Source organism: Rana temporaria, chromosome 5, assembly GCF_905171775.1.
Source record: "Rana temporaria chromosome 5, aRanTem1.1, whole genome shotgun sequence".
Taxonomy (NCBI): Eukaryota; Metazoa; Chordata; class Amphibia; order Anura; family Ranidae; genus Rana; species Rana temporaria.
The window spans coordinates 140,109,658-140,135,297 of record NC_053493.1 but is presented as its reverse complement, the minus strand read 5'-3'; the positions used below and the strand labels follow the sequence as shown (position 1 = coordinate 140,135,297).

Below are 25,640 nucleotides of genomic sequence, written 5' to 3'. Positions count from 1 at the left end.
TCTGTAACTAAACACAGTAATGTGACACTTTCTCCCTGGTGTGGAGAAAGCCTCTTGAGGGGGAGGGGCGAGCAGGAGTGTCAGGACACCCACTAACACACAGCTCCTTTCTCTATCTGCAAAGTAGATAGCGTCCTGACCCTCCTGCTCGCCCCCTCAAGAGGCTTTCTGCACACCAGGGAGAAAGTGTCGCATTACTGTGTTTAGTTACAGACAGAAGAACAGGAAGTGAGGATTTCTCAGAAGAAATAAGGACATTTAAAAGCAAAATGGAAGGATGAGGTAAGTGAAGGAGGACTGCACTAAGGTAAAGGAAGCTATTTAGGGGGAAACAAAATTACCTTTATAACCCCTTTAATAACACAGCCCACATCAGAGTCCCCCTTACATCAAAGTCCATATTGGAAATTCCCCTTACATCAGAGTCCCCAGCAACGTCCCCCTTAAATCAGAGTCCACATAAGAGTCCTGCCTTACATCAGGGGCCCCATCTGGGTTCCCCTTATATTGGGGTCCCCATCAGAGTGGAGACTGCGCTTGTCAGCTACGGCCCGGAAAAATCTTGTAGCGGGCCGCATTTGGCTCTCAAACATTAGCCTGGAGAAACCTAATCTAGACCCTAATAAACCATTGAGTTTCATTGCTCGAACTCACCTGAGCAAAATGGAAGGAAGCAGCTTGGATGGTATTCAAGTTTTTTCATGAAGCGGATTTGCCCATTCTCTTTGAGGCAGAAGAAATTTCGTTCACCAAGAACAAATATTGAGAAAACTGTGTTATTAAATGAGACAATACTGATATCCAGTGCCTGCTCACCAATGTTCAGAGTCCAGTCTGCCTGTAGTGGGGTAAGAAAAAAAATGCTAAGTAGTCACATAAATAACCTAGAAATAGAGCAAAATGTATCTACAGAACCATACAAAATGTCTTGGTTGAGTTTATTAAATGTTTATGCAATCTATAAAGATTCAGTCACTAATATGGTACATCTAAAGCCCAAACTTGTTTTTTCCATTTTGGATTGAATAGGAAATGAATGTTTTTTGTCATTTGTGTCTTATTCAAAAGATATCCTCTAATTTTCTGCCTTGCAGACACAACAGAAAGTAAGAAAAATATCTTCAAAGGGAGGGAAATCCCCTCTTAAACAGTTGTTACTGGAACAAGTGTCCCCTTTGGAAGATGACTCCCCTATTCCTGGTTCTGATTACCGTTCAACATTTTTGGACAAATAGAAAAAGAACCTCCCTAGCAAAGATACAGACAGCAAAAAAAACAAAAAGACAGATTCTAATGCCCTGTACACACGATCGGTTCGTCTGATGAAAACGGACTGTTTTCATCGGACGAATCGATCGTGTGGGGGCCTCATCGTTTTTTTTCCCATCGGTGAAAAAAAATAGAACCTGTTTTAAAATGTTCTGATGGTTAAAAAAACGATAGAAAAAAACGATCGTCTGTGGGCACATCCATCGGTTAAAAATCCACGCATGCTCAGAATCAAGTCGACGGAAGCATTGAACTTTATTTTTCTCAGCACGTCGTTGTGTTTTACGTCACCGCGTTGGACACGATCGGATTTTTAACTGATGGTGTGTAGGCAAGACTGATGGAAGTCAGCTTCATCGAAAATCTGATGAAAAAATCCATCGGTCCGTTTTCATCGGATGAACCGTTCGTGTGTACGTGGCATAACTCTTAAGGCTTGTACACACGCATTGTTTTCTCGGCAAGAACCAGCAAGAAAACTGCTGGCAGAACTTTCTTGCCGAGTAAACCGTGTGTGTGTGTACGAGGCTTTGAGGTTTCTCGTCAAGAAAACTGCCCAGAATCTAGATGAGAAAAATAGAGAACCTGTTCTCTATTTTCTCGTTGTGAGAGTCTCAGCCGAGAAACCCGAGCGTGTGTATACTTACCTTTCCATGGAAACTCGCGCATGCTCGAAATGACTTTGACGCATGTGCGGTAGCTTCCAAGGCATAGGTAGGGTGAAGCAAGATGGCGGCGATGGCATTGAATGTGACAAACACATTCTCGTCGTAGTCGATGACGTCACCGCGTTCGTGCTATTCAAAAGAACGGCGGTTCTTTTGAATGGCCGTGTGTACACTCGGCCGGCAAGAGAATCTTGCCAAGAATCTCGTCAGGAAAAACAACGTTTTTTTCGTGATGAGATTTTGGGCCGTGTGTATAGGGCTTTAGCCACACTATTAAAAATGTAAAGTTTTGGCTTTGAATAAGGCATAGCCTTTGCAACATTTTGTACTCGCTCTTATTATTTCCTCCTTTATTGGCATTCTGAAAGCCATTGCTGTATCTGCTACTAAGCATATTGGTTCATAACCAGTGGCTTGTGAGTAGGGTTGAGCAAACCCGAACTGTAAAGTTCGGGTTCGGTACGGACTTTTGGGTTTTTTGTACCTGGACCCGAACCCGGACAATTTGCTGTAAGTTCGGGTTCGGGTCCGGTGTTCAGCAATGTAATGGCGCGCTGCAGGGCAGCCAATCACCATTTGTTTTACTCCTGTGACCTAGAATCCATCACAGCCATGCCTACTAATGGCATGGCTGTGATTGGCCAGTGCAGCATGTGACCCAGCATGTGTCCCAGACTATATATAACTAGAGGGACATAGCACAGCTCGTCACTCTGCTTTAGATAGGGTAGGGAAAGGCTGCTGCTGATCTGATCTGAGGGAGAGAATTAGATAGGAGTCAGACTGTCCTGCTACAGAAATCATATTACACCAGCGCTGCATATGTTCCTGTGAGATACTCTGCATTAGATACTTTAGGGAAAGGTTCCTGATTGTTCTTGTAGGGAGAGAAATATATAGGAGTCAGTCCTGCTTCAGAAATCATATTACACCAGCACTGCATATGTTACTGTGAGATACACCCTTTATATACTTTTCTTCTATTGTGCTATTCAAAAAACATCCATTTAGGGAAAAAAAAAAAAAATTTTGAAGTGTTTCCTCCATATCTGTACGTGTGAGATAAACACTTAAGCCAGTGTTCTTCCATTGTTCTATTCAAGAATCACGCATTTAGGGCAAAAATATATATTTTGCAGTGTTTCCTCCAGTGTTTCCTCCATATCTGTACGTGTGAGATAAACACTTTAGCTACTGTTCTTCTATTTTTCTATTCAAAAAACACCCATTTAGGGCAAAAAAATATATTTTACAGTTTTTCCTCCAGTGTTTGCAGTCTTGCCTGCATATCTGTATGTGTGAGATACACACTTTACATGCTGTTTTCTATTGTGCTATTCAAAAAAAATATTATTTTGGGCAAATAATATTTTTTTTTGGTGCGTTTCTTGCATATCTGTAGGTGTGAGATAAACACTTTAGCTAGTGTTCTTCTATTGTTCTGTTCAAAAAACACACATTTAGGGCAAAAAAATATATTTTACAGTTTTTCCTCCAGTGTTTGCAGTCTTGCCTGCATATCTGTATGTGTGAGATACACACTTTACATACTGTTTTCTATTGTGCTATTCAAAAAAAAAAAATATTTTGGGCAAACAATTTTTTTTTTTTGGTGCGTTTCCTGCATATCTGTAGGTGTGAGATAAACACTTTAGCTAGTGTTCTTCTATTGTTCTATTCAAAAAACACCCATTTAGGGCAAGATCCTACATTTGAGAAATATGAGGAGAACGTCAAATAAGGGACGTGGCCGCGGTCGTGGTGGAGCTCCTGTTACAGGGAGAGGACGTGGTCGATCTATGCCAGCTACACGCACAAGTGAAACACCTTTCTCAGGTGCGAGTAGGCGACAGAGCCTGCAGCGGTATTTGGTGGGGCCTAATCCGGCTCTACAAATGTTGAAGCCAAGAGCAGAACAGTCTTGTGCTGAAAGATCAGAGTTGGCACCTGCAGCCGATGTCCATCAGTCTTTCACCTCACCCCCTTGCAAATCAGCCAAGCAGTCTGAGCCCCAAATCCTGCAGCAGTCTTTTCTGCTTTTTGATGACTCTGTTAGCATGCTTTCCTAGGACCATCCACCTAGCCCTGCCCCAGAAGTGGAAGAGATTGAGTGCACCGATGCCCAACCACTTATGTTTCAAGATGAGTACATGGGGGGACCATCACAGCCCGTCTCGGATGATGAAGAAACAGAGTTGCCAACTGCTGCTGCTTTCGCAATTGTGCAGACCGACAAGGAGGGCAGTGGTGAAGACTGGGTGGAAGATGATGTGGTGGACGAGGAGGTCCTCGACCCCACATGGAATCAACCTCATGCAGATGACCCATGTAGTTCGGAGGAAGAGGTGGTGGTCGCACAGAGCCACCAGCACAGCAGAAGAGTGAGCAGGGTGCCAAAGCAGAGCATCCGTCCCCTAGACAGTACGCCTGCTACTGCTCAACGCAGCAAGGGACCGAGCACACCAAAGCCAGGTCCAAGGAGTTCACTAGCGTGGCTGTTCTTCACACAATGTGATGATGACAAGACACAAGTGGTTTGCACGCTGTGCAATCAGAGGCTGAAACGAGGCATAAACGTTCTCAACCTGAGCACAACCTGCATGACCAGGCATCTAAGTGCAAGGCACGAGCTGCAGTGGAGTAGACACCTCAAAAACCAAGAAAGGTCTCTGGCGCCTTCTATTTCCTCTTCTGCTTCAGTCTTGGGCCTCTCCATCCACCTCTGTAGTGACAGTGCCACCTGCCACCCAGCAATTAGAGGACCAACACGCAACACTACCACCTGGGTCACCAAACATCTCCACAATGTCCCATGGAAGCATTCAGCTCTCTATCTCCCAAACACTGGAGCGGAAGAGGAAGTACCCCCCTACCCACCCGCGATCCCTGGCTCTGAATGCCAGCATTTCAAAACTCCTGGCCTTTGAAATGCTGTCATTCAGTCTGGTGGAGACACAGAGTTTTAAAAGCCTGATGGCATTGGCTGTCCCACAGTACGTCGTGCCCAGCCGCTACTACTTTTCCAGGCGAGCCATCCCTTCCCTGCACAACCAAGTGGGGGACAAAATCAGGTGTGCACTGCGCAACGCCATCTGTGCCAAGGTCCACCTAACTACGGATACGTGGACCAGTAAGCACGGTCAGGGACGTTATATCTCCCTAACAGCGCACTGGGTAAATGCAGTGGCGGCTGGGCCTGAGGCTGATAGCAGTTTGGCGCATGTCCTTCCACCACCAAGGATTGCAGGGCGCTTCAGTTTGCCTCCCTTTGCTAACTCCTCCTACTCTGCTTCCTCATCCTCTACCGCCTCCTCATCCGATCAGCGTAACACATTCACCACCAACTTCAGCACAGTCATGGGTAAACGCCAGCAGGCAGTTTTAAAACTTTCCTGTTTGGCGGAAAAACCACACACCGCGCAGGAGTTGTGGAGGGACATGGAACAACAGACCGATGAGTGGTTGGCGGCAGTGAGCCTCAAGCCGGGCCTGGTGGTGTGCAATAACAGGCGAAATCTTGTAGCAGCTCTGGGCCTAGCCGGTTTGACGCATATCCCTTGCCTGGCGCATGTGCTGAATTTGGTGGTGCAGAGGTTCCTTAAAACTTACCCCGATATGCCACAGCTGCTGCAGAAAGTGCGGGTCGTCTGTGTGCACTTTCGGCGTTCTCACCCTGCTGCTGCTCGCCTGGCAGCGCAACTTCGGCCTTCCCGCTCACCGCCTCATATGTGACGTGCCCACAAGGTGGAACTCCACCTTGCACATGCTGGCCAGACTGTGCGAGCAGCAGCAGGCGATAGTGGAGTTTCAGCTGGAGCACGCACGCGTGAGTCGCACTGCGGAACAGAACCACTTCACCACCAATAACTGGGCCTCCATGCGAGACCTGTGTGCCTTGTTGCGCTGTTTCGAGTACTCCACCAACATGGTCAGTGCCGGTGACTCCGTTCTCAGCGTTACTATCCCAGTTCTATGCCTCCTTGAAAAAACGCTTTGGGCGATGATGGAAGAGGATGTGGCACAGGAGGAGGAGGAATCGGGATAATTTCCAAGGCTTTCAGGGCAGTCATTCACAAGTGGCTTCGAGGGTGGGTTCCTGCACCAACAAAGGCCAGGTACACAATTGTCCAGCAAGGGCACAGTTCTGGAGGATGACAAGGTGGAGTATAGGAGGAGGAGATGGAGGAGGAGGAGGAGGAACCATGTTCACAGCAGGGTGGCACCCAGACCAGCTCATGGTCTTTACTGGTGCGTGGATGGGGGATACAGAGGACACAGACGATACACCTCCCACAGAGGACAGCTTTTCGTTGCCTCTGGGCAGCCTGGCACACATGAGCAATTACATGCTGCAGTGTCTCCGCAACAACCGCTGTGTTTCGCACATTTTAACAGGTGCTGATTACTGGGTGGCCACGCTGCTGGATCCCCGTTACAAGGACAATGTACCATCCTTAATTCCCTCAGTACAAGCACACGCTGGTAGACGCGCTGCTGGTGGAATTCCCACCTGACAGCGGGGGCACAGTGGAAGCACAAGGCGAAGGCAGAGGAGGAGGAAGAGGTCGCCAACACAGCCGGGGCACCGCCAGCACCTCAGAAGGCAGGGTTAGCATGGCCGAAATGTGGAAAAGCTTTGTCAGCACGCCACAACAACCAGCACCACCAGCTGAGATGGAACATTTTAGCAGGAGGCAGCATTTCACCAACATGGTGGAGCAGTATCTGTGCACACGCCTACATGTACTGAATGACGGGTCTGCCCCCTTAAACTTCTGGGTCTCCAAATTGGGCACATGCCCTGCAGCCAGTGTATTATCTGAACGTGTATTTAGCACGGCAGGGGGCGTTATCACAGACAAGCTCATTGTCCTCCCCAGTGCCTCAGGCAGAGTAGCCAGAAGCCAGTGAGTACTCAGCAGATTCTCCCTGTTTCCTTTTGGCTGATCTAGCAGCTGAAGATGAGGAAATAAGAGATGGTAGCCTTGAAAGTCTTCTATTTCCAAACACGTAATAAGTGACTAACTGCCATACCACTACATACTGCTCACTGAATGCCCAGTCACTGTACACTGCTCACTGACCATCGCTACATAATGCTCACTGACTGCCCAGTCACTGCATACTGCTCACTATCTGCCCTGTCACTATATACTGCTTACTGACTTCCCTGGCATGACATACAGCCCTACCCTGCCACTACATACTACTCTTTGACCACCCTTCCACTACATATTGGTCACTGACCACCCTGCCACAATGTACTGCTCACTGACCACCTCCTGCTACATATTGCTCACTGACTGTTCTGCCACTACATACTGCGGATTGCCCAGTCACTGTACACTGCTGACTGACCACCACTAAATACGGCTCACTGATTTCCCAGCCACTGTACACTGCTCAGCACTGCATACTGCTCACTGACTGCCCTGCCACTATATACTGCTCACTCACCTGCCAATATATACTGCTCACTGACTGCTCTGCCACAACATACTGCCATACCCTGCCACTACAGACTACTCGTTGACCACCCTGCCACTACATATTGGTCATTGACTGTCCTGCCACTATGCACTGCTCACTGACTGCCTCCTGCTACATATTGCTCACTCACTGCCCTGCCACTGCATACTGCTCACTGACTACCCTGCCAGTACATACTGCCCATTTTCAATTATCAAAAGGTTCATCCATTGCTTGCAGACGTGCAGAAAACTAATGCTGACATCACTGGGTCTAAATTAGAGGGGTTGTAAAGGTAAAAAAAAAAATCCTAAATAGCTTCCTTTACCGTAGTGCAGTCCTCCTTCACTTACCTCATCCTTCGATTTTGTCCTTATTTCCTTATGAAAAATCCTCACTTCCTGTTCTTCTGTCTGTAGCTACACACCGTAATGCAAGGCTTTTTCCCTGGTGTGGAGAAAGCCTCTTGAGGGGGCGAGGAGGCAAGTCAGGACACTCTCTACTTTGCAGATAGAGAAAGGAGCTGTGTGTTAGTGGGCTTCCTGACACTCCTGCTCGCCCCCTCAAGAGGCTTTCTCCACACCAGGGAGAAAGCCTTGCATTACGGTGTGTAGTTACAGACAGAAGAACAGGAAGTGAGGATTTCTCAGAAGAAATAAAGAGATTTTTAATACAGCTTACCTGTAAAATCTTTTTCTTGGAGTACATCACGGGACACAGAGCAGCATATTCATTACTATATGGGTTATATGGAGTACCTTCAGGTGATGGACACTGGCAATCTCAAAAACAGGAAGTGCCCCTCCCTATATAACCCCCTCCCATAGGAGGAGTACCTCAGTTTTGTAGCAAGCAGTATGCCTCCCAAAATGGTCCCCAAAAGAGGGGTGGGAGCTCTGTGTCCCGTGATGTACTCCAAGAAAAAGATTTTACAGGTAAGCTGTATTAAAAATATCTCTTTTTCTTTATCGTACATCACGGGACACAGAGCAGCATATTCATTACTATATGGGATGTCCCAAAGCAATGCTTACAATGAGGGGAGGGAGAACATCTTCCCAAGACAAAAGGATTTAATTTAGAGATATACTCAAATCATAATAAATCCAACTTAGTTGAGAAAAAATAATTTTAAATTTTAAATTTAACTCAAAAGGGAGCCCCCGGAATCCGAGGGTCTCAAACTGCAGCCTGCAGCACTGCCTGCCCAAAGGCTGTATCAGTATTGCTTCTTACGTCCAACTGGTAGAATTTTGTAAACGTGTGGACAGAAGACCAGGTTGCCACCTTGCAAACTTGAGCCATAGAGATCTGGTGGTGTGCTGCCCAGGAGGCGCCCATGGCCCTAGTAGAATGAGCCTTTAATGATAACGGAGGAGGCAACCCTTTCAAGCCGTAGGCCTGAGTGGTTAACGGTTTAATCCACCTCGAGATGGTGGATTTTGCAGCTGCCTGCCCCTTCTTGGGCCCATCCGGTAAAATGAACAACACATCTGTTTTCCGGATCTTCTCTGTAGCTTTAAGATAGGCCTTCATGGCCCTGACAATATCCAAGGTATGCAGCAACCCTTCCTTTCTGGAAGTAGGTTTAGGAAAGAAGGATGGTAATACCAAATCCTGGTTTAGATGAAAAACTGGATATAACCTTTGGTAGGAAGGAAGGATGAGGGCGGAGAACGACCCTGTCCTTATGCAAAATAAGATATGGTTCCTTACAGGATAAGGCTGCCAGTTCCGATACTCTTCTGGCGGAAACTATGGCGACCAAAAATACTAACTTCCTTGTCAGTAAAACCAAAGGAATTTCAGCCAACGGCTCAAAAGGTTGTTTCTGTAAACTTGACAGAACAAGATTTAAATCCCACGGGCAAAGCGGGGATTTAACTGGAGGATTAATACGTAAGACCCCCTGCATGAAGGTCTTAACCAGCGAGTGGGTGGCCAGCGGCCGCTGAAACCACACTGACAAAGCTGAAATCTGTCCTTTGATAGTGCTTAATGCCAGTCCTTTATCCACTCCTAGCTGGAGAAAACGTAATACTCTATCGATGGTAAACTTACGAGAAAGCCATAGCTTGGACTCACACCAGCCTACATAGGCCTTCCAGACCCTGTAATAAATCACCCTAGAGACCGGTTTCCTGGCTCTGATTAGGGTAGAGATTACTTTCTGAGACAGACCTCTACCCCTGAGAATCAGGGATTCAGCTTCCAGGCCGTCAAATTTAGATGCCGTAAGGCAGGGTGGAGGATCGGACCTTGCGATAGCAGGTCCGGCTGTAGAGGAAGAGTCCAAGGGTCTCCCACTACCATCTTTAGGATTAGTGAATACCATGCCCTTCTGGGCCATGATGGAGCTACCAGGATGACTGGTATGTGCTCCACCCTGATCCTGCGCAGCAGGCGGGGTAGTAACTGGAGCGGGGGAAAAGCATAAAGAAGTTTGAACTGATGCCATGACGTCCACGTCCGGCACTCCCCATCTCTGGCAGAGTGTCTGAAAGACCTGTGGATGTAGAGACCCTTCCCCCGGCAACAGAGTCTGGCGACTTAAGAAGTCCGCCTGAAGGTTGTCCACTCCTGGAATGAATATTGCCGATATGCAGGGCACATGAGCTTCTGCCCATAGGAGAATCAAGCTCACCTCTCTCTGAGCGGCTTGACTCTTGGTTCCCCCTTGGTGATTTATGTATGCCACAGCCGTGGCATTGTCCGATTGAATTCTCACCGGGAACCCCTGCAACTTGGCCGTCCAAGCCCTGAGGGCTAGTCGAGCAGCTCTGAGCTCCAAGATGTTGATGGGCAACTGCTTCTCTGGCTTTGCCCAAGTGCCTTGGCGAGTGCAACCATCCAAAATTGCTCCCCAGCCTGTCAGGCTGGCGTCTGTGGTTACTATCTTCCAAGCCACTGGGCTGAAAGACTTCCCCTTCAGTAGATTCTGAGGGTCTAACCACCAACACAGACTTTGTCGGACTCTTGATGAGAGCGGCAAAGGGATATCTAAGGCCTGTGGCCTCCTGCTCCATGCTGACAGGATGGCTGCCTGCAGGATGCGAGTGTGGCTCTGGGCGTACGGTACCGCCTCGAATGTGGCCACCATCTTGCCTAGTAACCGCATACATAGGCGAACAGTTGGTTCTTTCTTGCTTAGAACCAGTAGGATTAATTCCTTGATGGCTTTGACTTTTATCAGAGGCAGAAACACCCTCTGTTGTTCTGTGTCTAATCTCATGCCGAGATATTCCAACTGCCTTGTGGGCTGGAATGCTGATTTTTCTCGATTTAGGACCCAGCCGAACCTCTCGAGGTACTGAACTGTGAGGGCCACTGCTCGTTCCAAGCCAGGAGACGAGTGATCTATGACTAGGAGGTCGTCCAGGTATGCTAGGATCGTGACCCCTTGGATCCTTATATTGGCTAGGATTGAAGCTAGGACCTTCGTAAACACCCGGGGGGCCGTAGCCAACCCGAAGGGAAGCGCCACAAATTGGAAATGACGTAGAGCCACCGAGAAGCGTAGAAATCTTTGATGTGGCTGGTAAACTGGAACATGAAGGTAAGCATCCTTTATGTCTATGGATGCCATAAAATCGTCCTTCTGAAGTGCGGCAGCTGCTGACCGCACGGATTCCATCCGAAATGAGCGGACCTTTAGGTATGCATTCACCATTTTTAAGTCCAAAATTGGCCTGACATCGCCGTTGGGCTTTGGGATGATGAATAGGTTGGAGTAGAAGCCTAGCCCCTGTTCTTGGACTGGTACCTCTACTATTACCTCCTGAGAGAGTAGATGATTCAATTCCGCTATTAATGCGGCTCCCTTCTTCGGATCGTTTGGTACTCTTGACTCCTGAAAATGAGGAGGAGGAAACTTTAGGAAGTCTAGTTTGTAGCCTGTAGCCACGGAAGACCGTACCCATCTGTCGGGAATGCTGGCCTCCCAAACCTCTGCAAAGAGACGCAGTCTTCCCCCCACCTTCGTGGGTGGGGGCGCCCCTTCATAAGGCCGGCTTGGGGGCTGGCTTTGCTGGCTTGCGAAACCACTGCTTCTTGCCTCCGGCGGCCTGTCCCTGCAACTTGTCAAAGTTTGATCTTGCAGGAGGCCGTCGATACTGTTTGGTATTGGAAGGCCCCTGCCCAGGGGAGTACTGTCGTTTAAACGCAGGCCCCCGAAACTTTTTCTTGGTGGGCAACAGAGTACTTTTTCCGCTTGAAATGGTCTGAATGTATTTATCCAGGTCTTCTCCGAAGAGTCGTCCTCCATGGAAGGGGAACCCTACCAAGAGCTTCTTGCATGGGGGCTCTGCCTCCCAGCTCTTTAACCATAAGAGTCTTCTCATATGGATAAGGGATAACGATAAACGTGACGCTTGCTGGATAGAATCCTTAATCGCATCTACCGTAAAGCGTATGGCCCTAGGGACGTCCGAAAATTCTTCTGCCTGCTGGGCAGGAATAAGTTTAAGCATCTGCTTAGCTTGATCCGATAATGCTTGTGCAACCCCAATTGCAGCCACAGCTGGCTGCACTACTGCCCTTGCAGTAGTGAAGGAGGTTTTAAGTAGCGTTTCCAAGCGTTTATCAAATGGAACCTTGAACACCTGTATGTTTTCTACAGGGCATGTTAAAGATTTGTTAACACATGAGATGGCTGCGTCTACAGCCGGGGCTGCCCATCTCTTGGAAAATTTCTCTTCCATAGGATATAAGGCAGAGAATCTTTTTGGTGGTACAAAGATTCTATCTGGCTTGGCCCAATCTTGGAACATAACTTCCTCTAGTAGAGGATGGATCGGAAAAACCGCATTGGTTTGAGGCGCTCTTAGTGAGCCCAAAGCTGAGACCGTTGATACTTGGAGATCTGGTACTGGCAAGTTGAACGTCCTATGGACCAAGTCTGTTAAAACTTGAACCCACCAGCTCTCCCCTTGGGAGGCTGCGCCAGACTCCTCCGTACCCGGATCCTCGATCCCTGAACCTACTTGGTCCTTGTCCAAGAGGTCTTCCAATTCCCCTGCGGAAGGGACCTCCTCATCTGAGGGTTCACGCTCGGGCGACGGAGATCTATTCCGTTTTTTGCCCCGCATAGCCTTGGCTATCATCTTTTCTATTCTTTTTTCCATCTCCTTTAGAGAGGTGGACAGTACCTCGTCCGTGACCACCCTAGGGTTGGACTGACCCGTGCCAGCTCCAGCCCCAGATCTTGATGGTCCCACTAAGGCTCCCTCTGGGGAAAGTAGCGGCATGACTTTGTCCGAGACCTCAGACCCTCTGGGGGAATCCCCACCTCTTGTACCCTCTGAACCAGATGCCATGGTACAATACCGAGGTACGCCCGCTACTTAACGGTGTTTGGGAAAATAAATAGTTGTTGCCCAAAAAACCTTTCTGGGGGAAAAAATGCCTTCTTTCTTATTAACTTGGTTTGTTTTTCTTTTTTTTTTTTTTAAACCAAAGAAAGAAAAACCATTCTGTCCCCCTTTAGTAGTATTTGCCAAAAAAAACTGCTGAAAAAGAAACCCTATCTCTAGGGTAAAGGACAGTCTTTTTGAAGACTGTAATACTCTTCTTTGGCCACTGTGTGTCCTCGGCGCCCCACGCTGCCGCTCTGGTCCTTCCTCTCTCAGTTCCAACACTTCACTGAGCTGGGAACTTTTTGGAAGGGCCGCCCCTTCCTTTTACCTACAGGCCCGCCCTTCCCCTGTCAGCAAACGGCGCGAAATTGCGCCCATATCACGGGGACGCACGCGCGCCCGCCGGGGGGGGGGCACACGAGGAGGTCAGAGGCTGATCCTGCCGTCCAGGCCAGGATCCAAGGAGCGGCATTTTTTCCTGCAGCAACCGCCTGGACCTCTCTGAGCAGGCTTGCAGGTAGGAGCATTCACTCCTTTACATAAGAAACCTCAGTAGATTCCCAGGGGCTTCTCTTAGAGAGAATTGTCACTATACCCACAGGCCCTTTTTCAATGCTTTCTAGCACCAGTTGCAATACTACCAGGGAGGTCACGATTATGGGGAATATATACATACAGAGTCATCCTATCCTAAGATATGTGACTCACCTTGCCAGATGCAGCGCATAAACCATAGGCATGTCCCACTGTGACCTTCCCCCAGAAAAAACCTGCTGCGAACCAAGTTCCGCAAGTTCCCCCTTTCACTTACCTGCTCCATGCCGCAGGACTTTGCACAGCAAGAGGTCCAATTTTCCCCCATCTCCGTGGGGCGTCTAGACCTTCAGGCCCTGGGTTCCTATGAAGGATCCACTGTCCTGGGCCCATATAGCACCCTGGCAACAGAAACATTAGGCCCCCAAAGGTTTCTAAGTTCTGGGCCCAGAGTCCAGCTCTCTGTGACAGAAAGCATTATGGGCTATACCCCAATGGTTTGGGGTCCGGTTGCTGACCACTTTAGCACTGAGGCCTTTGGACAGAACCGGTTAGCCCACCTTAATCCCAAGGATGTGGAGGCAAGCTAAACCATGACCAACACCTAAGACACTGGCGTAAAAACTGAGGTACTCCTCCTATGGGAGGGGGTTATATAGGGAGGGGCACTTCCTGTTTTTGAGATTGCCAGTGTCCATCACCTGAAGGTACTCCATATAACCCATATAGTAATGAATATGCTGCTCTGTGTCCCGTGATGTACGATAAAGAAAAGGACATTTAAAAGCAAAATGGAAGGATGAGGTAAGTAAAGGAGGACTGCACTAAGGTAAAGGAAGCTATTTAGGGGGAAAAAATGTACCTTTACAACCCCTTTAAAGAAATATGAAAATGGAAAGTTTTTTTTTTTTTGCTAATGTCATTGGGAAGTGGAAAAAGAACCAAGGAAGGCAAAATATAAGCAGATTAGGCTTCGGCTTTAAAAAATACTGGGTGCTTTTAAGCAAACAGTACTAATTTACCTTGACTGAATGCAAACTGAAATGATTTATGAAGGAGAAGTTGGGGAAAGTGTGAGTTATTATAAAAGAGAGCTGCCAATAAAACAAGCTGCGTGTGACAACTAGAAAGAAGTGTTGAATGATCAGACCAATAATACACTGGCAGCAGAACAAAGCTGTGCTTAGCTACAGATCATTACAAGTGTGTTATTTTTCCAAAAGTACACAAGATATGAGAAAAATTGATTTAGCAGCTAGACAAGCTTTCTATGCAACCAGGGATTTTAACAGTTATGATTTTACTGGCAAATACAATCGATGCTGCTATGTAATGTTTCGTACATTTTTGCAAGCTTTTTATATATTTTTATTGTTTACAACAAAGAGGTTAAAAAGTGAATGTAAACCCCCAAAAAATGTTTTTTTTCTTTAATTAAAACTCATATCTGTTACAGCAGAGGATGTCATTTGATCTGTGCCCAGTCTTGCCCTGAAGAGTTAGTCCAGCTCTGAGCGCAATCCTCTCATCTTTCTTCCGAAAAATTAAAATAGACACACAGAGAAATAGATGTCCATTATTCCCCCTTGCTGTGAGTGACAGGTGATTTCCTTTCATGCACGAATGTGAGAGGCATTCTGTGTACTTCACTCTCCACCCCCCCCCCCTTGCTTCTCCAGCTCTCCTGGGACTCGCTGCTACACAACTAAGCATGATTGGGCATGTTGAAGTCATGTGGTGACTTTCCTGGGTTTTGACTGGATGTCAGTGATCATGGGGCATAATCCACGAGACCAGCAGAAGTAATTTAGAAATTGTGAGAATGGGTGTACATAAGTGAAATTGTCCTATATATTGCTCAACATAAAACATGTTTAACCATTTGGGCACTTGCACCTGTATATCATATTTAGTCAGGTTCAAAAAAGACACAAGTCCAGCTACTTCAACCAACAGAAAAATAAATACACACACACAAATAAAAAACCTCCATATACACAATAATATACCCACAGTTGATCCAAAGAGGAAGTAAAAATAAAACCCCAATAAACCATCATCCAGTAAGCTCCAGCAGGGGGCAGCCTTTTTCTTTGTCCTACAGGTCGGGGCTCATTGTGATTGACATGGACTTTTTTTTGTAATAAGCCACTTGTCAAAAACTGCGTTGGCTGTGTTGGGGGGGGTAGATCTGGGGGCTCCCTTACTTCAGGGGGCTTCTAGATTCAAATAAGTCACCCTGCACCCTCACAATCACCCGACCAGGGTTGTGGGGAAGAGGCCCATGTACTCATCAACATTGGGACAAGGTGCTTTGCCAGTGCCCCCCTGCCACCTGGCAAACTACCCCCCCCCCTGCATGTTAAGAGCATTTGGCCTGGTTTGGTTCAGGAATGGGGGACATGCTCATCTCTCCCCCTCCTTTCTTGGCCTGCCAGGCTAATTGGCCAGATAAGGGTCTGGTATGGATTTTGGGAAGGACATCAAGACATTCTTTTTTTTATTTTGGTGTGGGTGTTCTTAAAAACGATACCAGACCTGAGAGTTCAAAGATGGCCGCATGAACTAGGAGCTCCGTGCCTCACCAGACCAGCGACGCCCACAGCACCCTCTCCCGTCAAGCACGGATGCCTGGAGAAAAGGGACTCGTCCCCCCACAAAACCTGTGCTCACCCCCGTAAGAGCAGACCGGGCACCATGCAGGCTCAATCTAGAGCCGGAATTTGCCGCCTCCACCAGTCCCATGTGTACCAAAATGGCCACTGCGGCTGCAGCATCCTCACAGCCTCATGCCTCTGCCTCAGAAAGGTCACTGGAACACAGGAAAGTCCTGACCCCTGCTCTTCATAACTATACCCCTGGGACTCATGGCTATGGGCAGCAGGCCTTGACACCCTCACCTGCCCCCACGCAATCCCTCCTCAGTCACTCATTTGGGAATCAGGCCTACTCTCCTGCAGGGCCTGTAGAATCCACACACACAGACATCCCTCCTCATGGCGCCACAGGGCCAAATCAATACTTTAATGCAGCAGATCTGTACCTTAAACTGTATACCCTTCTGGAGAAAGGCCTAGCCTCAACATCAGATAAAATCACAGGGGACATTAAAGCGGACCTCCAAAACATAGGATCCAAGATGGACGCCATCAAATGTAAGCTGGATCAGACTGCTGCTGTTTCCCATCAGAACTCTGATCTCATTCAAACCCTCCATGACCAACTGGGCACTGCCTTTTCCTGCATAGATGACCTGGAGAACAGGACCAGGAGATAGAATTTTAGAATCAGAGGTCTACTGGAATCATTACTAGATGTTGCAACGGCCACACAAGACCTTATGAGGTCTCTGATCCCAAACATCCCTCTGACCTGTCTGGAGCTGGACAGAGCTCATAGAGCACTGGTCCCCACCAGGAAGGATGGCTCCCCCAGATACATCATCGCATCATGGCTCCATAACAGCCAATTCCTTATCGCTGCTGTCAGAGCCATGGTATCAAAAACACATTGCATAATCACACTAAAAATTTAATCAAATTCCGGTGTGTCCAGTATGTTTATTTCCTATGATCATCAACTCCATCTAGTGGCCAACATGTGGTGTTTGCCTGATTGAGGTATTTCAGAAAAATCTGCATTATTTGATGATAACAGGAAATTAACATATTACAGAAAAATACAATATTATTTGTGACAGCTTGAGACATTCACACAACAAGTTTTTTTTAATAAATAAATACCAAAGTATTTTTCTGTACTTGCACAAAATGCACTTTTAAAAAGAAAACTAATGCAGCCATCACATCTAAGGGCTGGTAAGCTGTATGCATAACATTTTTCTTCTAAGGTTTTAATATCCGTTAAAAGAAAACTCTACGTCTTTAAACATGTTGGTATATGTAATTATTTCAGAAGAATTTCTCTAAGCAAAGGTTATCTGGATTACCTTTCCAATTCAGTCTGAATTTACCAAGACGTTCTAAGACAATTCAATTGTTGGCAACCTGGAGGCATTCTGTCACAGGAGAAGAGAGAACATTTGGCCCAGGAAACAAAACACAACCACCTGTCTCTTTCATGGTAGGGGCTGCTTCTTGTACACTGCTTCAGGTAGCCATAGTGAGATGCGGGTCATGTCTTGGAGAACATGGTCTATTGTAACATATTGCTAGAGTAACGGCTTGGTTACACGCACTTCAAAATGTGGCATTTAACACACTTTAAAGCACTCTGAATGCTAATCACAGCACCTGTCACTAAACAAAATGGTTAGCTTACAGTCCTGTTTACATGTTGTGTTTGCTTTGTTTCAAAATTGATACCCCATGTAACTTTCTTGGTGCTTCGAATAGTCTTCAAAGCCTCCATAGAAGTCTACAACATTACTCACTTACATCACCTGCAGCTTTTGGAGAGGCTTTCATTCAGGTTTAGCTTCACTTTATTTTGCAGGTATTCATAAGTCCCAACTTTTTGAGATAGGAACGAGGGACACCTATTGGCAAAAGTATGTAGGCATAGGATACACCCCCTGCCACGCTCCCTTAAAGGAGAATTATACGAAAATAAATGATTAGTTAAGCCCACAAGTGTTATTTTTACCACTACTATTCCTGTATACTGGCTTTTGAAATTTACAATGAGAAAAGGGGGTATTTTGTTGAAATTTACAAATGCAGCAATTTATAAACTGGATGAAATGTTTAGCATTGGGAAACACTTTTTGAAGGATAAAAGTGCTTTTTATATACAGTACAACTATATAGATCAGACAAAAATGAGGGATAAATGAGGAGGAAAGAGGAGCAGGGGGACTTTGAGACAGTACCTCGAAATCAGGGACGGTTGAAAGCTATGGGGATTGTAGGTATGAAATATCCCAGAATGCACTGGTAAACCAACAAGCGAACCAGAATAATGTCATCAGCAGTCACTTCCAGTTTATGTGTATATATTCTGGGAGTGTCTTGTGCAGACATCACATCTGGTGTGCAGTGTGGAACAGTAGGAAGGTGAACAGGGTCTTAACTGGAGCAGAGCAACTAGGAAACGGCAAACGTGGTGTGAAACATAGGAACGCTATAGTGGAAGATGTGTGGGGAACGGAGAGATGGGACTGAGTGCCAGAGAATTAGCAGAGCCGGGGGACCAGAGCAGGAGAAACTAGCAATGTCACATGTGGTTTGCAGCTTAGGAGCAATATAGCAGGAGATGAGTGGGGAGCAGAGAGAGAGAGAGCAGGATCAGCAAACCAGAGAATCAGTAGGGGTTACTACTTATTTGGGCATCAGCAAAGCTGGGGGTACTACTGAGCAGGGCATGTGCTAAATGAGGATACTAATGAGCTGGGGATCTGCTGAACGGGGGTACTACAGAGCCCCTGGTGGCCATAGACAGATACCTCTATAAGGAAGATGATTGGAAAGATATCAGCGCAACATAGAAAATGCCATTATCTGTTACCTGTGCCTGCCTTGCAACTCAGCCAGTGGACAGAAGCACACATGTAACTACATGTCAAATGACAAAAGTAGCACATATGACTATAACAATCACACTTCAACCCCTACTCTTATTTAAGAGGAAGAATCCGCTCTAAAAAGTTTGCAATTTAAAAAATCTCTAAAAGTCACACCCTAGGCCAAAAATAATCCCAAATAGTTTGAGCCTCACATATCAAATTGAGAGTAGTTTAGGGCCGTTTATTACTATCCTTGCGCAGTTAGTGATTAGGAAATAACATGAAGTGTACTCTTCTTTTCTTACTCAGACAACCAAATTGACAGCCCTGAAACAACTAACTTACATTCATTTACTATAAAAATGCTAGGCATGGTGCAACCAGAAATTCTGAAATTTTTGGTACCGTCCTTAAAGCGGAGGTCCACACAAAATATGAACCTCTGCTTTTCGCAACCCTTCCCCCCTCCGGTGTCACATTTGGCACCTTTCAAGGGAGTGCAGATACCTGTATAATACAGGTATTTGCACTCACTTCTGGGCATAGATAGCCACAGAATCTACGGGTATCTACGCCACACCCCACGCCCCCCCCCCCTCGTCTTCTGGGAAACACACAGTTCCCAGAACACAGCGGGGGCAAATGAAGATGCGAAGCGCGACTAGCACATGCGCAGTAGGGAACCGGGCAGTGAAGCCGCAACGCTTCACTTCCTGATTCCCTCACCGATGATGGCGGCGGGGGCAGCCGAGAGACGAGCCATTGCTCATCTTCTGCTGCCAACATCGCGGGCACCCTGGACAGGTAAGTGTCCATTTATTAAAAGTCAGCAGCTGCCGTATTTGTAGCTGCTGGCTTTTAATATTTTTTGTTTAGGTGGAGCAGAGAAATCAGCAGATGGGCGCGGTGCTGGATCGATACAGAACTGTCCCAATAAGAGTGGTGGAACCTTTGTGTCCCATGATGTACTCCAAGAAAAGGATTTTACAGGTAAGCAGTTAGAAAAATCTCATTTTCTTTTTTGTACATCACAGGACACAGAGCACCATAGTCATAACTATGTGGGATGTCCCAAAGCAATGCCATCTGAGTGGAGGGAGACACAAAGCATAAAGACATCGATGGGTGAGTTTGGGGTGAAGGAACTTGACTGGCCTGCACAGCGTCTTGATCTCAACCCAATAGACAACCTTTGGGATAAATTAAAGCCAAGACTGCGAGCCAGGCTTTCTTGTTCACATCAGTGCCTGACCTCATAAATGCGCTACTGGAAAAATGGTCAAACATTCCCATAGACACACTCCTAAACCTTGTGGACAGCCTTTTCAGAAGAGTTAAAGCTTTAATAGCTGCAAAGGGTGGGCCAACTCAATCTTGGACAAACACTGGAATGCCAACAAAGTTCATGTGCGTGTAAAGGCAGGTGTCCCAATACTTTTGGCAATATGGTGTATGTCTATATAAAGATAAATACTTGAATGTTAAACTATGTGTCAGGTCACCTGTGGCCAGGTGACAAGTGCACCCCGTTGGGATCAGGGATGCACCACAGGGTAGTGAACCTTATGGCCGACTGCTGCGATTAGAGAGGAAGCGTGAACCCAAGATCGCCCAGGGCGCGGAGTCTAAGACCCAGCTTTGTGTTCACCAGAGCCTCTAGTGGTGAGGATGGCCTTCACCGCAGCTGGATCCAGGTCGCGACCCCTGGGATCCCTTAGGTCACGCTCCGAAGGGAGAAAGGGGAAGCAGCAAGCAGGACAAGCCGAGGTCAGGGCAACAGGCAGACAAGGGTAACCGAGGGACAGGCAAAAGGTCAGGATCACAGGCAAACAGGAAAAGTCAGGGACAAGCCAAAAATGGTACACAGGAAGAAATCGTAGCACACTGCAGACAGGAACTAAAGCTAACAACACTTAAATCGCAAAAAAAAAAAAAAAAAAAAGCTAACAACACGGTTGAACAGCAAAGCAGACTAGCAGTGCAGTGGTTAATATAGGCTTCCTGGGATGGCCTAGGGTGGAGCAATACAGGGATGAAGGTGATAAAAGACAGTCAGAAGGAGGGTCAGGCCTCTAATGAACACATAGAGATCAGGTAATCTGCCAGACTTTATTGCCTATCCATGACATTATGCTTTGCTTTAATAAGCACCATAGAAGCATATACTCGCCTATTTACTGTATTTCTTTAGTGCTTGTGTTTGGTGAATGTCCCAGCACTGTCACATAGGGGCAAGAAGAGTTTTTTTTCAGTGAAACAGAACTTACACAGGGCTGTCTATTGGCAGCTGAATGGAGAGACGGGTGAGCGAAGAAAGGTGAATTTATGCTGCTAGTCAGGAAGATATAAAAGTGAACCTGTTGCTTTAAACTACATGGGCAAAGCAGAAATTCACATTAAAGGATGTTTCGAAAATATGAGGAACAAATACCATGAAAATAAGCAAAAACATAAAACTGTAATATATTCTAAGCCAGCTTGTCAATTGTAGTGAATGTTTAGTTATGGTCGGTTTCTTTAGCAATAACATTTAAACTGTTTTTGCAAAGTCCCGATCAACCTAAAAATCACAGTGGAATACATCAAGGAGGAGACATTGATGACAAGCATAGAATTTTTATCTCATCGCTATACTTGCAGCATTAAAGCATAGAAAGCTCACCTAAAGATCATGTGAAAGACATAAAAAGTTGGGACCATATTGTGATTAGGTGAAAATCCCAAACAGCGCCAGCAATATGAACATAAAAGAGTCTCCAGTGTGATCAAGCAGGAGACAGTAATACATACTCACTTTAATATGATGAGCAAGGGAATATTATATCAATTTGAAGGCAAAAAAAAATACAAAAAATAAGATTGTTCCTTTTATGACCGAAGGGAGTTTTATAAACATGTGATAGAACTTAAAATAAAGCATTCCCTGCCATATGCTCTAAAGCAATTATCTGACACAGTGTGTCTGTAAAACAGCTGCGGCTGGTGAGCAACCCTCAGAGAGTCTATTAAATATATATCCATAGAACAGTAATACCGACCGAGAAATCATATTCAGTCTTTGGATTCAACGCAAAAAAAAAAAACGCAGCAGATGCTATTTTAGGAAAGCGTGTTCTTGTCTGCTGTGGAATAAACTGAATTTCCTCTTTATGACAAAAGTGTAAGTTGCAGGAGTTGTGAATGACGTGGATCCCAACACACCATGTCATTACAACAGATGTGCAAGCCGCAGGCCAACTTGCTACCTCTACACCATAAAATTAGCCACAAAACTTGCTATACTGAAAATAAAACCAAATGTAAACACTGAAAATGTCAGGATATACTACATTACATTTGATCTTCTTTCTTAAGCCTCCTTCAATGTGATCTGCTTCACAGCTTGTGTTGGTGTAAACTAGAATACACCACACTTGCAGGGGTAAATATTCACTCCCCCCATTTCCCCCCAACTAGAAGCTCCATGCAGCAGTTTTACCAGCCCTAAAGTACCGTATTTATCGGCGTATAACGCGCACTTTTTTCCCCTTAAAATCAGGGGGAAATCGTGGGTGCGCGATATACACCAATCCCCGCTGTCTCTGAGTGCCGCAGCCTGGAGCCGAGCTGAGCCGAGTGTATCGCGCACTCGGCTAGGCTCGGCCACGCTCGGCTCCACCCGCCGCAGCCTAGAGCCGAGCCGAGTGTACTGCGCACTCGGCTAGGCTCGACCACGCTCGGCTCTGCCCGCAGCCACGCGAGAGGAGCCAAGACAATCCGAGAGGAGCCGAACACACAGGAAATCCGTCTCCTCTCGGCTCAGCCGAGGCGCCAAATACAAAAACAAACACCGCTGCAACCCCGGGCAAGGTGCGGATGGACTCGCAGATGGACACGCTGGACAGAGACGGACACCTGGATGGAGGCCACAGACAGACACCTCCAAAGCCACAGCCGAGTGTACTGCGCACTCGGTCCGTCCACCCATAAGGCTGGACGGACCCCGCGCAAGGAAGCCGCAGACAGACACCCAAAAGGCTGGATGGACCCCGCGCAAGGCCGCAGACGGACGCCGGACAAGGCCGCCGATGGACGCAGGGCAAAAATTGTAGTTTTCTTTTTTTTTTCCTTAAACTACCTTTCTAAGCTTGGGGTGCGTGTTATACCGATATACCCTGATAAATACGGTATATGTTTGGTGATGTTTTGATCCATGTATAGGCAAGCTAGTTGTACAGAAGTTGATCTACTGATCAACCAGCCTATCAGATTTTCCCTGGTTGATCAGTGATACTGGCTATAACTGGCAGCACTGATCAGTTGTTGTTTTTTTTTTTTATGAAAAGGAAGTTTCCCACTGTCAGAATACAAAGACACAGTTGGGAGGATTCCCCTATTCACCTTAAAAAGTGTTACTAAATCCACAACAGTTACTGTTACTGGCTTTACTGTATCTTCAGTAAAGCCAATTTGTTATACTCACTGTGGAACCTAAGGGGTTGATCCTCCACATTTTGTAAAAAAAAAAAAGGCTGTTTAATCTGGTCTTCTCTGATACTCCCCATATTTTACTGTCCCCAATCCATCGGCTGCTAGTACAGAGCTTTGGAGGCAGTCTGCACATGCTCAGCTTGGCGTGTATTGCTATAGAGTTATTTGGGAGGGTGCATGAGATTAGCACATGGCCAATCAGAACTGTCCAGACAGAGGGTTAGGGGTCATGCAGCCTCATAGAACAGTCAGAGGAGAATGAAAACTCCTCTTACAAGCTTTAACCAGTGCTCAGCCGGACACTGATAGAAGTCACAAGACTGCTGATGAGAAAAGGTATTTAGCCATCTATATTTACTAAAATCATTGCATTTCCATGTTCTGTGTACCATGGAAGACCAGATATAGTGAATGCAGGGTCCGGGGATTATTAACACTTTAAGTGTTTGAATGGGGAATCAAGTATTTTTTTTTTCTTCTCTAGCGGAAAAAAAAGACTAATCTATGATTACTGATTTTGGGCATATATATTTGTAAAAATCACTGGTCTTGCCATACAGACTGTGCTGTGAATTTGAGAAAAGCCAGTCAATAAAAGTGACAGTGTTCCTGTAATGTCTGTGTATTTGTACCCTATTAACTTGTTCACTCTGTTTTATATTGGCTTTCTAGTTTGTAATAATTGTACCAACATTTGTTTTGTTTTATAATGGTAACTGTAATGCAGGATTAGACTGCAATTATTTTCACAATGTCTAACATTTAAAGGGCCCTTGAAAACAGACAGACATTCTCAACAGAGGCTGGTAAGGTTTTTCTAAAGTGGATGTAAAACTGATTCATGAAATTTGACCTAAACACATACATCTGCAGGGTTTTCTTATCTCTCTCCTAAGCCCTAAGTCTAGTGTCTTTCTGCTGCTTCATTCTTCTGTTATCAGCATGATAACTTCTGACGAGTTCTCTGACAACCAAGGTAAAACCAACCTGAAATTTGTGTCGGGGTAAGTGCTATAAATAGATTAGCAGATAGCTGGTCTATTTACATAACAGCTCTGCACCTTCCTTCCTTCATCTGTGGATGGGGAGTGTGTGCGACTTTCCGCCAATCAGCTGTCACACAGTGTATGCCAAGACTTCACTCCCAGTACTGAACAGGAAGACAAATTTCTAACACAATGTGCACATTCTAAAGAATATAGCAAGCTAAAGACAGCAGGTATCCATGTAAAACTTATGTAGGGAGATTTGTTTCATCTCTGTGTATCATCTGAGGCTGTTCACTTCACTGGGTATATGTGGGTGTTTACCTCCACTTTAAGACAGGAAATAACCAGGTCAATGACAGAGACCGACTTTTTCTTTAGGAATCCCTACTTAATAAAGTATTGCAAAGCAAGGTGTTTGAAATGGATGAAGATTTTTTCATACATTGGTCATATCAGCTGTTCCTGTACTGAATGTATCTTCTGTAACTATCTTTCTCAGCATCTCTGTAGTTCAGAAGTCAGGTTCTGTGATTTCTGTGACAGGGCATAGTGTAAACGTGTCACAGAATTCAAGGAAGTAAATGTATGGGAATTGTCTTAAAGCAGAGATCCACACAAAAGTGGTACTTCCGCTTTAAGCACTCCTCGCCCCCTGACATGCCACATTTGGCATGTAATTTTTTTTTATTGTGACTTCCTGCCCCACTTCCTGCTTCCTTTCTTTGGCCACCTAGGTGATTCCTCCTCTCGTCCTAGGCAGCCCCTCCCTGCCAGCGATCTTCTGGGACACAACTCAGGTCCCAGAAGATCAGCTGGCCAATAGGAGAGCACAGCGCGACTCACGCATGCACAGTGCGCGCCCGGCCGTGAAGCCGTAAGCTGTCATGGCCAGGTGCCCACAGTTACTATGATGGGACAGAGGAGAGGAGGGGGGAGAGGAGCGAGCCTACGGGTGGCCGCATTGCTAGACCGTGGGGTAGGTAAGTGCTGGTTTATTAAAAGTCAACAGCTATGCTTTTTGTAGCTTGTAACTCTGCTTTGTAGTAAATTTACAAACTACACAATTATTTTAGATTAACTGGAGCAGGCTAGGAAAAAAAATACAAAGTGCAAACCAATATTTAATTTTACATTTTTACCGCAGATATAATCTCAGGCCCGCCTGCCCTGCTGCCGCAAACATGCATTACATGGTGGGCAAGAGGTTAAAGTATATGTCAAGGCAAAAAAAAAAAAAAACATATGCAGTAGATTTCTGCAATGCATGCACATTTTTCCATGTTTTATCATTTGCAAGTAAAGAAAAATGCCTCCTGATCTGCCAGAAAATCACCCAACCCCTAACTCCTGTTGGGGGCTGACAAAACATAGCATTTTTGTGGACTGAGTAGTGTCAGATCTGCCTAATGTCTTCTGCCAAACT

General features: G+C 46.2%; 1 protein-coding gene across 3 annotated transcripts in view; it reads right to left on the bottom strand.

Moving 5' to 3' along the window:
- The window catches only part of BBS9 (Bardet-Biedl syndrome 9), a 514,138-nt gene that overhangs the window by 360,256 nt on the left and 128,242 nt on the right, over positions 1-25,640 (bottom strand). For all 3 annotated transcript variants that reach the window (XM_040353183.1, XM_040353182.1, XM_040353184.1), the window contains exon 9: positions 655-838. In XM_040353183.1, coding sequence (XP_040209117.1) covers positions 655-838 — 184 coding nt within the window. The remainder of the gene's footprint in view (positions 1-654; positions 839-25,640) is intronic.